The 14,020-nt window shown below is 35.9% G+C and overlaps 1 protein-coding gene and 1 long non-coding RNA gene across 51 annotated transcripts in view; one reads left to right on the top strand and one right to left on the bottom strand.

The window, feature by feature from the left end:
- ptprsa (protein tyrosine phosphatase receptor type Sa) overlaps window positions 1-7,676 on the top strand; it is a 387,632-nt gene extending 379,956 nt beyond the window's left edge. For all 50 annotated transcript variants that reach the window (XM_073937020.1, XM_073937015.1, XM_073937017.1 and 47 more), the window contains 2 exons: window positions 2,283-2,418; window positions 5,352-7,676. In XM_073937020.1, coding sequence (XP_073793121.1) covers window positions 2,283-2,418; window positions 5,352-5,420 — 205 coding nt within the window. In that variant the 3' untranslated portion in view covers window positions 5,421-7,676. The remainder of the gene's footprint in view (window positions 1-2,282; window positions 2,419-5,351) is intronic.
- A 1,205-nt stretch (window positions 7,677-8,881) lies between these two features.
- Window positions 8,882-14,020, bottom strand: part of LOC141380131 (uncharacterized) — a 7,534-nt gene continuing 2,395 nt past the window's right edge. The window contains exons 2-3 of the long non-coding RNA XR_012397617.1: window positions 10,755-12,915; window positions 8,882-10,417 (exon numbers count right to left, since the gene is read on the bottom strand). This is a non-coding gene — a long non-coding RNA (uncharacterized lncRNA). The remainder of the gene's footprint in view (window positions 10,418-10,754; window positions 12,916-14,020) is intronic.

Raw genomic sequence — 14,020 nt, 5'->3', positions numbered from 1 at the left:
CTAAATGAATGTCCAATAGATTAAAATATCAAAACAAAACACTGCAAATAAGTAAATAATAAAATAAATATATGTCAAATAAATGTAAGTGTTTATGATGAGTTCAGAGTAAAAGTAAGGATGAAAATCATTTAATAATATGTTTGAAATATTATTAATATATTTAATACAATATTTAACAACAAATTAATATTTATCAAAGTAATAATATTTTGATAATTATTAATTTGTTGTTAAATATTGTCACATTACAGGTTATTATATCAATGTATACAGTATATAGCAGCACATTTTCAGTAAATATAACATTAAATCCTTATTTATATAAAATATAATGTTATAATTTCTGCTAAAATGTAAACGAAAACAAAGAAAATTAAATGAGAATTCAAACTAATTAAAACTCCTGTAAAATCTTCATAAATTAATAATTATATTTGTTTTTATCCTTTATAGGACATCCTTTTCCAGCAGTTGCTAGTGGGTTATAAAGGAATCAATTCTTTCAGTTGTGTTTCCGCAGTTTTTCATCCTCCTGATACCTTCGTTCATTTATTGATTGGTTGATTGTATTTTTGTGCGACAGACGGACAGAAGCTGTGACTCTTTCTCCATTTTTCTTTTTAAACTCTTATAATGTGTGGTTGCAGCGCCGTGCTGTGATTGGCCGGTTGAGTCGTTGTGTCACTGTTTGGAAAAGAGGGAAATAAGCCTGTTGTCATATCAATTATTGTGGGTGAAATTGCTCGACGGCAAAGCAGCTTATGAAAAATCAGACTTAAGAGTCGTCCTGTTTGAGCGCTGTCACGCCAGACCAGCTTAACATCTGTGCCTTTACCACCGGCTCCGCAAATAACACTGCACACTATATATATATATATATATATATATATATATATATATATATATATATATATATATATATATATATATATATATATATATATATATATATATATATATATATATATATGCTTTAACAATATGTTTTAAATTTTCCTGATTTATAATTAGTTCAGACCAAAAATGTTAGTTTTGTTTGTTTCACCTTCATTTATCTATTTATTTATTATTTTTTTTCTCCTTAATTTATATTTGTTAATTTATTTATTTCTCCTTAATTTATATTTAATTATTTATTTAATCTTAGATTATATTTATTTATTTATTTCTCCTTAATTTATATTAATTAAATTATTTATTTATTTATTTCTACTTTATTTATAATTATTTATTTATTTATTTTTCCCTTATTTATATTTATTTATTTATTTTGCCTAAATTTATATTTATTTATTTATTTTGCCTTAATTTATATATTTATTATTTGACCTTAATATATGTATTAATTTATTTATTTATTTCACCTTAAATTATATTTATTTATCTATTTATTTCAACCTAATTTATATTTATTTATTTATTTATTTCACCCTAATCTATAATTTTTTTATTTATTTCACCTTAATTTATATTTATTTATTTATTTATTTTACCCTAATTTATTTGTTTTTTTATTTTGCCTTAATTTATATTTATTTTTTCACCCTAATATATTTATTTATTTGTTTGTTTTTTATTTCTTTATTCTTAGTTTTTATTTATTTGTTTGTTTATTTCACCTTAATTAATTAATTTAATTATTTATTTTATTTATCTTACCTTAATTTATATTCATTTATTTGTTTATTTCACCCTTATTTATTTTTATTTTAATATGTTATTATTATTATTATTATTAGTTATTTGTTATGTTATTTTTTGGTAGTGGTCTTCTTATCATTTGTTTATTATACATTAAAATGTACTTTATATTTATGGTCTGTTTATTTATTTAATCATAAACTCAATCATTTAACTGTTAATATTGTGTATTTCATTTATATATTTTATAAACAAATAAAAGTATTAAGTTTAGGTATTTAAAATTGTAACTATTTAATTTAATGTTTAATGTTGTATTTAATGTCTAACTATATTGATTTGATTTCTTTCATTCTGAAGAAGTTGGAGACATCACAACTTCTCGAGCACAATTTAACAACATAACTGCATCTTTTTAAGGATGTTTCAATGGAGAACATTTGCAGCAGTTTGCAGCTCGCTTTTCTACACTCAAAAAATAGCTCTTGGAGTCTGTTCAAAGAACCTAATTAAAATTAGTTGAAACAACACAATTTTAATGCTTTTGGTAGAGAACTTAATTTTTTATGTTCAATCCACTTACATTTGTGTGGAACCCAGCGTAGATCATTTTTAACACTGGATGTTTCTGGATGCAGTGCCGGTGTTGGACGGACCGGGGTCTTCATTACGCTGAGTATCGTGCTGGAAAGGATGCGTTATGAGGGAGTCGTGGACATTTTCCAGACGGTCAAAATGCTCAGAACACAGCGGCCAGCAATGGTGCAGACGGAGGTGAGAGACTAAAGCGACAGTTCCACACCAGACTGCCTTCTTTAAAGGGATAATTCATGAAGAAAATGAAAAACATGCTATTACTTACTCACCCTAATGTTGTTTTCTAAACTGTGAGACCTTGGTTCATCTACTGAACACTAATTATGATATATTAGATGAAATCCAGGAGCTCTCTCATCCTCAATAAGACAACGAGGGATCCAGAAAAACAACATAAAACATGTTTACATCCAAATGTAGGAATTAAATTTAGATGCAAAACTGGAATATTGCATGAAACGTTTGCGAATAAAGCAGCGTTTCCAATCTGATGTATCAAAGAGAACAAAAGGGTTATTTCCAGCCTGATCTCACGAGAAAACGTAAGAATTTTACGTTTTGCCAGTTTAGTGGCGAATTCGTACGAATTCGTACGAGTTCAGTCGTACGAAATGGTACGATTTTAAAAAGGAGGCGTGGCACCTGACCCCAACCCCAACCGTCATTGGGGGATAAGCAAATCGTAGTAAATTGTACGAATTAGATTGTACGAATTCATACGAATTAGCCACTAAATGAAAAAGTTACGAATTGCCGTGAGATTGTGTTGTTATTTCCTGATAAACTGGAGCAAATATAAGACTTAACAATGCAGTTTTATGCATTGGGAGAAGCCACTGTGGTGTTTTTTCCTGTTTAATAAATGAGTTGCGCCTCATAAGACAAAGATGGAATGCAATGAGCGCAATGTGGTGGCTTTTGGAGACGCTCTTTGAGAGCGCAGACAGATGCTCAAGACTGTTCTGGAGGGAATAATAACGGAATTATAACAATACTGGAGTACTGTTATTATTTATCGTCACATGGCATTTTGATCAAGCAATATTTATGAGATATTCCAAAAGGCACATAAAAATAGGTGGATGGAAACATAGATAATGTTTTTCATTCCTTTTTGGATCTCGTGACCCTTGCTGTCTATTGAGAATCAGAGAGCTCCAGGGTGTCATCTAAAATTTGTGTTCTGAAGATGAACAAAAACCTTTTTTTGGTTTGGAAAGACATGAAGGGGAATAAATAATTAATTGTAAATACAAATTAAATAAAATTGCGCTCTAGGCTGGGCTAGTTTTTAACAGCAGATGGCAATCCAGGCTAGGTTTTAATAGTAGATGGCACTCTAGGCTAGCTTTTAACAACAGACGGTGCTCTAGGCTAGTTTCCCTGCTGAAAAATCCAGCTTAAACCAGCCTAGGCTGGTTGGCTGGTTTTAGCTGGTTGAACAACCTAGTTTTAGAGCGGTTTGGCCATTTCATTGGTTTAAGCTGGACATAGCTGGTTTGGGCTGGGCTCCCAGTCTGGCTAGGCTGGTCAAGCTGGTTTTAGCTGGTCATCTCCCAGCCTGACCAGCTAAGACCAGGCTGGAAATGGCTGGAAAACAGCCTGGAAATGGCCAAAACCGCTCTAAAACCAGGCTGGTCGACCAGCTAAAACCAGCCAACCAGCCTAGGCTGGTTTAAGCCTAGTTTCTATCAGGAGATGGTGCCCTAGGATCATTTCTAACAGCAGATGGCGCTCTAGGCTAGTTTTTTTTTAACAGCAGATTCAGGCTAGGTTATAATAGTAGATGGCACTCAAGGCTAGTATTCAACGGCAGACGGCACTCTAGGCTAGTTTTTAACGGCAGACGGCACTCTAGGCTAGTTTTTAATGGCAGATGGCACTCTAGGCTACTTTTCTTTACAGTAGATGATGATCTAGGCTAGTTTTTTTAACAGTAGGTGTTGCCCTAGGCTAGTTTTTAACAATAGATGGCGATCTAGGATAGTTTTTAACAGCAGACAGCACTCTAGGCTAGTTTTAAACAGCAGACCGCGCTCTAGGCTAGTTTTTAACAGCAAACGTCACTCTAGGCTAGTTTTTATCAGCAGATGGCGCTCTAGGCTAGTTTCTAACAGCAGACGGCGCTCTAGGCTAGTTTTTAACAGCAGACGTCACTCTAGAGTAGTTTTAAACAGCAGATGGCGCTCTAGGCTAGTTTTAAACAGCAGATAGCGCTCTAGGCTAGTTCTTAACAGCAGATGGCGCTCTAGGCTAGTTCTTAACAGCAAACATCACTCTAGGCTAGTTTTTAACAGCAGATTGCACTCTAGGCTAGTTTTTAACAGCAGATTGCACTCTAGGCTAGTTTTTAACAGCAGATTGCACTCTAGGCTAGTTTTCTTTACAGTAGATGATGCTCTAGGCTAGTTTTCTTTACAGTAGATGGCACTCTAGGCTAGTTTTAAACAGCAGATGGCGCTATAGGCTAGTTTTAAACAGCAGATGGCGCTCTAGGCTAGTTCCTACAAGCAAAAGTCACTCTAGGCTAGTTTTTAACAGCAAACGTCACTCTAGGCTAGTTTTTTTACAGCAGACGTCACTCTAGGCTAGTTTTTAACAGCAAACGTCACTCTAGGCTAGTTTTTTACAGCAGACTTCACGCTAGGCTAGTTTTTAAAAGTAGATGGCACTCTAGGCTAGTTTTCTTTACAGTAGATGGTGCTCTAGGCTAGATTTTAACAATAGATGGCAGCGATCTAAGCTAGTTTTTAAGAGCAGGTGGCACTTTAGGCTAGTTTTTAACAGCAGATCATTAACAGATGTTTACTGTGAAAAACAAAACGACCCTAGAGCACCATCTGCTGTTAAAAACTACCGTAAAGCACCATCTGCTATCAGAAAGGAACCTAGAGTACCATCTGCTGTTAAAAACTAACCTAGAACACTGTCAGCTGTTAAAACTAACCTCAGTCAATGAGTCGATGCATTTTGAAAATGATTTCGATGTAAGACTAAATTGTAAACGTGCTAAAATGCTGTCCACATTTTGGGGTGAAGTACCACTTTAAAAGCTCAAATAAATGACAAGCTGAAGCAGTCGCTGATGTCTTTGTGTTTTCCCTCTACAGGACGAGTACCAGTTTTGCTACCAGGCGGCTCTGGAGTACCTTGGAAGTTTTGATCACTATGCAACGTAAAAAAAAGCCATCTTTTGTTCCCCCCAGCCCCACAATCCCCCTCCCCCCAACAGCCTCCTGAGCCATAAAAACTTGCTTGAAAAACACGATGACAACTATAGAAAATCCATAGCGTTTATTTCCACACGTCTTTTTTTTTTGGAACCAATCCAACCAAGAGTTTCCCAATCGGACCGCAACAAGCGCAGAAGCCCCAATCTCAACGAGGAACCAACCGTTTTTTGGCTCAGGCTGTAGGGTGGGAATGATCCAAGTGTCGGACCACTAACCTTACCTCAAGTGTTCTGATGTGGAAGACAAACATTGTTTCTTTCCAGACTGACTCTATGAACATAGTACATAAAACAAAACAAAAAAACAAAGGAAGGAGTTTTGCCAATACACAGCAAGCACCCGATTTGGTTGGTTCCTTCAGTGTTTACTAAACGTTTAACGTCTCGTGAGACTCAAGAGTGGAGAAGTTGGAGCAAAGGTACAAAAACAAGTTGGAAAGGAAACTTTGTTGGCTGCTCACGTCTCGGTTCAAGCCTCTTTCAAGTGATTTGGACAAAATTGGGGGCCACTTAAGAAGCAATCCGAACCGTTCACCCACTTGAGAAAGTAAAACCCTCAGATTGAAAGCTGACGGCGTTCTTGAGGCATTCGAGGAAATGGCAGAAAGCTAATCGCATCAGTTTCTTGAGGTTTTGGACCGTTATTTGGTGCTTTCCAGCGATGTAGCTCCATCTCCATCGTCTTGAAAGCTAAACCTGGAGATTTTGGACCTGAAGACTCAACAATGGTCGCACCGGATATGTAGGCGGCGATATGTGGTAACTCTGGCGTCCCCGGTGACCAACCTTCATCGCCAACTCTTTAATTTTTTTTTTGTCTTACAACTGTTTTGATTTGGTTTCAGTTCGCTCTTGATACCAAACATGCTGCTTTCGCTCCATTATGCTGTATGTGTACATGTGAAGACTCCGATTTAAGTGTGAAAGGTTTTTTTTGTGTGTGTGTGTGTGTGTGTGTGTGTGGGTGTGTTGGTCCCACCGCTTGGTCCATTTCCTAATGCCCCAAAATGAAACCGCGCGTCCACCTTTGTTTTATCCAAACAGCCCATTGCTGGTTATTTTGGGATTCCTTGCCTCGGTTCGTAAACGGTTCGTTCGTTTACGATTCGGTTCGGTTCATTCGTAAACGGTACGTTTAATAGACGATGGATATTCGCGTCATGAAATTGCGGTACAGCTATCTTGTTGTCGTAGGTGGGACTGTTCTACACGCTCATGCATATGCGTACGAGGGGGGGAGGGGTCAACTCTCCGCCGTCAGATCTGATTGGCCGATCTGGAGAATGCTTGAACCTGATTGGTGGAAGAGTGAAAGGAGCCGTGTGTAATCTTATTTCCAAAAAAGCCTTATTCTTGTAACATCGTAGAAAACAAAAAACAAAAACAAAAAAAAAAAACACGTTATTGTTGTATTATTTTGACTATTATCTTCTTTCTTAACAGACGTTTGATTTCTTGATTTTAGTGTTTTTAACGAATACTCTTCTTTTTTTTAATTAGCAAGTAAAGATGATGCTCATTTTTGCTCATGTTACGTTAAAAGACATTCTATTTTTTCACTGTAGAAATGTTACGGCAGATGTTTGTGCGCATGTATACATAAACGAATGGGACGTGAATGTATACATACGCACTCACGCATATATTTAAATGCAGAATATAATAGATATATCCAAATCTTCATATGAATAGCCTTTTGTTTTGTTTGTTTTTAAGCGGGCGCTCATTTTTATACCGCCATGAAATCGCGTGGATGAATGATTCTTTGTAAAGAAAATCTCCCATAAATCACTTGCGGGGGAGATTTGACTTCCTGTTGCTCAATAACGAAGGGTGGACTACTTGTTATTCATCTATAGTACTGGTATTAACTAAAGTATTACTTTTATATTGGTTTACTACAGACTGATTTGAACAATATATATATATAATTGATACTTTCCAAATTTACTACAAAAATTGTTAAAGCCCATCTCTCGCTTTCATTTCTTTTGCCATCTTTTGGTTCTTTTTTACTTTCCAAACCACCGAATGTTCGATCGTTTGTTAGATATCAACTATGATCCTGAATATAATGCCTGTAAATAAACAAATATATATTATATGTATTTGTATAATTTGACCCACGAGATTTCTGTCTTTGAACAATACTGAGATAAACGACTAAAAAAAAAAAAAAAAAAAAAAAAAAAGAAATGTTTATGCTAATGGAAACCTTCCGCAGTTTTGAAAGAAGCTTTGTCTCACGCTAACAGCTCTGTTTATCTCTCTTCCCTTCATTCCTCCTTTTTTTTTTCCTGATGCATTTGTTGGTTTATTTTTTCCCTCCCCAGTTCTTCACTTTTCTCTTATCTTCGCCGCCACACGCTGCAGTCCAGTGGTGAGAGAAATCACAGCGCCTCTCCTTTTCCCCAAGACTTCATGCTGCGCAGTTTCTAGAAACTTTTTAAGGAGAATCTCGCTAAGCGAACGGCTGCCATTTCACTCCAAAATCAAAAGGAAAAATACTTTAATTATAATTAAAATGTGATTTTTCTCAATATTTAATTTTTTTTAAACCCTCAATTTTCAATTGATCAGTAATTATATCTCAGCCAAATATTAGCTATTATAACAAAACATATGCAGTTGAAATCAAAATCATTCACCCTCCTGTGAATTTGTATTTCTTTTATATATATATATATATATATATATATATATATATATATATATATATATATATATATACACATATATATATATATATATATATATATATATATATATATATATATATATATATACACATATATATATATATATATATATATATATATATATATACACATATATATATATATATATATATATATATATATATACATATATATATATATATATATATATATATATATATATATATATATATAAATATATATATATATATATATATATATATATATATATATATATATATATATATAAATATATATATATATATATATATATATATAAATATTTCCCAAATGATGTTTAACAGATTCAGGAATTTCTCACAGTATTTCCTATAATATTTTTTCTTCTAGGAAACGTCTTAACAGTTATATTTCGGCTGGAATAAAAGCAGCTTTTAATTTTTTTAGCACCATTTTAGGTCAAAATTATTACCCCCCTTTACGCAATATTTGTTTCTCAATTGTCTCCAGAACGAACCATAATTAATCTAGTCAAGCTTTTAATAATAACAGTAACGAATTCACATTTTCTCAGCACTCGAGTCGTTTCTTTACACATTTCTGAAGGGGTAAATGTTAGCCCGCTGGATGACTGCGCAGCAGAACGCCCACCACACACCCACTTATTGACCGAGTGATGAAGCCAGTCAGTGGACACAGAAGCCAGTGCTCTTTCTTTCAAAGCACATCCTGTCCCCAGCACCAAAACCAACAGGCCATAGACCCATAGCGCCACCTGCAGGACATTAGCACCTCATCCAGCGCTCACCGAGATTTCTCTAGAGGTTTACACCCATTTACACTAGTGCTTTTCATTTTTAAATGAATATGCTAAAGTAATACCTGTCAACCACGCTACTCTGGTGCGTTTGACCCACAACAACAGAGCATTTTGAAAACACTTAGGAGTCTTTTTATAGAGCTGTGGTGAAAAATCGATTCCTATATCAACAGTATGGCCACTCTAGGGTAGTTTTTAAAAGTAGACGGCAAATCTAGGCTAGTTTTTTAATAGTAGATGGCGCTCTACGCTAGTTTTTAACAGCTGATGGAGCTCTAAGCTAGTTTTAAACAGCGGACTGTGCTCTAGGCTAGCTTTTAACAGCTAATGGAGCTCTAGGCTAGTTTTAAACACGGACGGTGCTCTGGGCTACTTTTTAACAGCTAATGGAGCTCTAGGCTAGTTTTAAACACGGACGGTGCTCTAGGCTAGTTTTTAACAGCGGACTGTGCTCTAGGCTAGTTTTTAACAGCTAATGGAGTTCTAGGCTAGTTTTAAACATGGACGGTGCTCTAGGCTAGTTTTTAACAGCGGACTGTGCTCTAGGCTAGTTTTTAACAGCAGATTGTCCCACAGGCTAGGCCACTTTTTTAACAACAGAAGGCGCTTCATGCTACTTCCTAACAGTAGATGGCGATCTAGGCTAGTTTTTAACAGCAGATGGCACTCTTGGCTATTTTTTAATAGGAGATGTGATCTGTCTAGTTTTTAACAGCAGGCGGCGCTATAGGCAATATTTTAACAGAAGATGGCACTTCAGGCTAAGTTAGTTTAACAACAGATGGCGCTCTATGCTAGTTTTTAACAGCAGGCAGTGCCCTAGGCTAGTTTTTAACAGTAGATGGCGCTGTTTGTTTGAACCCGATTCTTAACAAATATCAGTGGAACCTAAAATAATCAATAATAAAGTCAGAAAAGGTTTAAGCAAATTAAAAGAGTCATAGTGAGCTTCGTTTACGTTAATCTCGTAACATAAAAGCCAACTTACATGATTTAACTGAACACACAAGTGCTCTTCTTTGTGAAAAGTACATGGTTAAAAACTAGCCTAGAGCGCCATCTGCGGTTAAAAACTAGCCTAGAGCGCCATCTGCTGTTAAAAACTAGTCTAAAGTGCCATCTGCTGTTAAAAACAAGCTTTAAAAACTAGTCTAGAGCGCCATCCGCTGTTAAAAACTAGTCTAGAGCGCCATCCGCTGTTAAAAACTAGCTTAGAGCGCCATCGGCTGTTAAAAACTAGCTTAGAGCGCCATCGGCTGTTAAAAGCTAGCTTAGAGCGCCATCTGCTGTTAAAAACTAGTCTAGAGCGCCCTCTGCTGTTAAAAACTAGTCTAGAGCGCCCTCTGCTGTTAAAAACTAGTCTAAAGTGCCATCTGCTGTTAAAAACAAGCTTTAAAAACTAGTCTAGAGCGCCATCCGCTGTTAAGAACTAGTCTAGAGCGCCATCTGCTGTTAAAAACTAGTCTAGAGCGCCATCCGCTGTTAAAAACTAGCTTAGAGCGCCATCGGCTGTTAAAAGCTAGCTTAGAGTGCCATCTGCTGTTAAAAACTAGTCTAGAGCGCTCTCTGCTGTTAAAAACTAGCTTAGAGCACCATCTGCTGTCGAAATTAAGCACAGAATCAATCCCAGATTCCTCGAGTCCTGATCAAATAGTCATGCTAGTGGCAGGCAAGAAATGCACGTGCCCCTTTGTTTTAGGACTCATGACGTGTTTTAGGACAGGGATTGATGTTCTCGAATGTGCAAAAACATACTAGTGTAAAAGCAGCCTCAGGTCCTGACCTGTCCTAACCCCGCCCAGCTTCAGTGGGCCACCAATAGGAATGTTTTGTTGTCATTAAAATAAAACGATGCAATACAAGCCATCTTGCTGGACCTAAAATAAGGCTTAGTTTTCTTCAAGCAAAATTAAGCTCCTTTGATTTTGGAGTGATGTAAAGTTCTCGACTGAGATTCAACCCAAAAGCGACTCCTGAACGCAGCACAAATCAGTAATCGTTTCACGTTTCTGAGTGAAGAAGGACTAAAACGCCCAGTGCCTACAGAATGCCATATGAACAGCGGAAGCTAATTGGTAGCATGTTAGCATCACTAGCATAAAAACACGTCCCTCTCTCACCACTGCCTCTGTTCTCCATCTTTGTTTGATTACTAGTTCATCGCGAAGCTCTAGACGTTTACAGATGCATGCCATGTTTAGTTCCGATTTTACTTTGGGGATTTTTCCGTTAAGGGACGAAAGTAGGTGAGAAATTGGAATCTGGAAATTCCAGCGCTGCCTTTTAAACTGTTGGGAGTTTTGTGTGTGTTTATAACGAACTTTTCCATCGTGCGATTGGACTTGTCGGACTGATCTCCAAAAAAAAATAAATAAATAATACATCTCTACGATGGCAGAGGAGCTCGGACGTTCTGCCAATGGACATTTGAGCTTTGACAACGGGAGCCAAACGTACAAACTGATTAGAGTACAAATAACGAAGAACCAACATACAAAAAGTGAACGTATTAACACAACGGCCAACAGAAAAAAACAAAAGAAGAGAAGAAAAAAAAGCCAAACTCAAACATGAGAATCGCTTCCCTTTGTACGAAGGCCAAGTGCTATCGCTTTCAAACTGTTACTTCTGACGGACACACAATAATTGGTTTGAAACCACTGTGTATGTAGATATGTTGACTTTGTATTAAAGAAATGTTGTCTGAAAACGGTTGTGCGCCTGGTGTTTTGGCCTGAAAGAGGGCTTAGTTATGATCAAGTCGACTGCATCTAGCAGTGTACGTTTCCGCAGGATCATTAAAATTTCATAAGCTCGGTTTGACAAGGCAGATGGCGAAATGAAATTGCTTATACGACGACCAATCAGCTGTCATCGCACATGGCATCTCAACAGAACAATCAATTATTTTCACAATCTGGCCTCCTACCTGAATGGTAAACACATGCATGAGCTCAACATGCTCGTAATCTAACATCTCGTCTCATCTTCGGCCACCCGCTGATCGCAATTTCAACACGGCGACTTGGGGACGGAAATAGATAGCTGTGTGTAATTGTTAGCATGTGCCAAGTTAATTGAATTTATCGCAGATGAAGTTTTCGCATGTCTTTATTTGCAGAGATTACTTCTGTGTGTTCTTCATCGTGGGTTTAAGACCGCCTGGCTGTTAATATCAGTGGATTCTGTGCAGATCTTCAACAAATGCCACTGGCCTCGTCTGGAGACTTGAACCTTTCACCTGATGCTATTTACTGTCCCTCCGGTCCATGAAGCCATTTCTTTGAAGACCAGAGAGAAAAACAAAGCTTATGTCCGGGAGTGTTTGCACACTGCTCTTTTCCGACTAACTTATTATTTTGGAACCATGAAGTGAAGCCACTGAATGCAATTATGTAAAAATAAAAATATTTGTGCGTTAGCTTTTTAATAAAATTAAGGTTTAATTGACCACAGCTTAATTTGTATAGGCTTTAGACATGGTTCTCTTGCAAATAAATGGGCAAAATGCATTTAAAAATGGCCTACACTGTAAAAAAATAGTTAATTTAACGGTTTATTTCCAGCAGCTGTAAATAACAGAAATATACCGTAAAATAACGAATATAATTGATAATTTTATGGTTTCAGGCAGCTGAAAAAATGTAAAATAAAATCCTTTAACTTACAGATATATACTATAAAATAACACTTATTAAATTACCGAAATTTCCTTGAAATAAAATTTTTGGTAAATTTCTGTAATTCAATATCCGTTATTTTACGGTACATTTCAGCTAGTGTGAATAAACCATAAAATTAATTTTTTTTTATAGTGTAGTGTAAAATAAATGCCTCCTTTATGCGTTTATATTGACAATACTTGTTTCTGATTGGTCAATCATGACATTCCAAGGCATGATATTCCCAGATAAAAACCGATTAAGCTAATATCATAAGCTCAACTGGAAAAACCTAACTATATTACATTTTGTCAGTTTAGTGGCTAATTCATATGAATTCGTATGAGTTCAGTCGTGCGAAAAAGTATAATTTTTAAAAGGAGGCGTGGCACCAAACCCCGCCCCTAAAGCCAATCTTCATTGGGGGTGAGCAAACCGTAGTAAATTGTATGAATGAGATTGTACGAATTCATATGAATTAGCAGTGTTGGGCAAGCTAGTTGAACAATTTTGTGAACTAAGCTATTAGCTACTCTACTTAAAATGTAGCTTAACTACACTAAAAGCTACACTCTGGGAAACGTAGCAAGCTAAGCTAAAAGCTACTTGGCAAAAGTAGCTTGGCAAAAGTAGCTTTGGTAAAACTACTTTGGTAACTACTTGGCAAAAGTAGCTTTGCTACATCTAAGCTATTTTTTGCAATTATTCATATTTAAGTCGAAGCAACTTAAATCCAAGTCACTCATATTTTAGTGATCAATAAAACTGTCAATGAAGCATATGAGGAAGAATAGTTCAGTTCAATTGTTTCCTGCAGTTAATATGCTGCACCTAACAAAAACAAATTACAGTATATAACAGCAAAAACGAAAAAGCCAATAAAACCAGGTGTTACACATTAAAAACAATATAGTAATTTATAGTAAATGGAAATATTTAGGAATAAGCATAATATTGTAAATATATTTAATTACACTAGAATGTATAATTAGTAACTATCATAAACTAATAGTAATTTCTATAGTATACCTTAGCCTTCACTGCAGTAAACTATATGTATATATAAATTAATAAATATCTTGTGTTCGACGTCACCAACCAGAGCGAGAGGTGGCAGTAACGCACCAAAAACTTTGTTGTCGACCATCAACAAATGGGAAGAAGAAGAAATCGTCATTCTTGCCATCATATGGATTTACGTTCATCAGCTAGACAACGGCCATACAGCTATGTGAATGTCGCAGCCGTGCCTTATTGATCCGTGATCTGTAAATGTAGCTTGTGGGCTACATCGCTAATAAAATAGCTTCGCTACAGAAAAGCTATTTGATTTTAAAAGTAGCGACGCTACCGCCACGCTACTGAGAAATGTAGTGAAGCTAGTAGC

This window comes from Danio rerio, chromosome 22, assembly GCF_049306965.1.
Source record: "Danio rerio strain Tuebingen ecotype United States chromosome 22, GRCz12tu, whole genome shotgun sequence".
In the NCBI taxonomy this organism is placed as follows: domain Eukaryota; kingdom Metazoa; phylum Chordata; class Actinopteri; order Cypriniformes; family Danionidae; genus Danio; species Danio rerio.
Note: the sequence above shows the minus strand (reverse complement) of the source record. Positions and strands in the feature narration are given on the sequence as shown.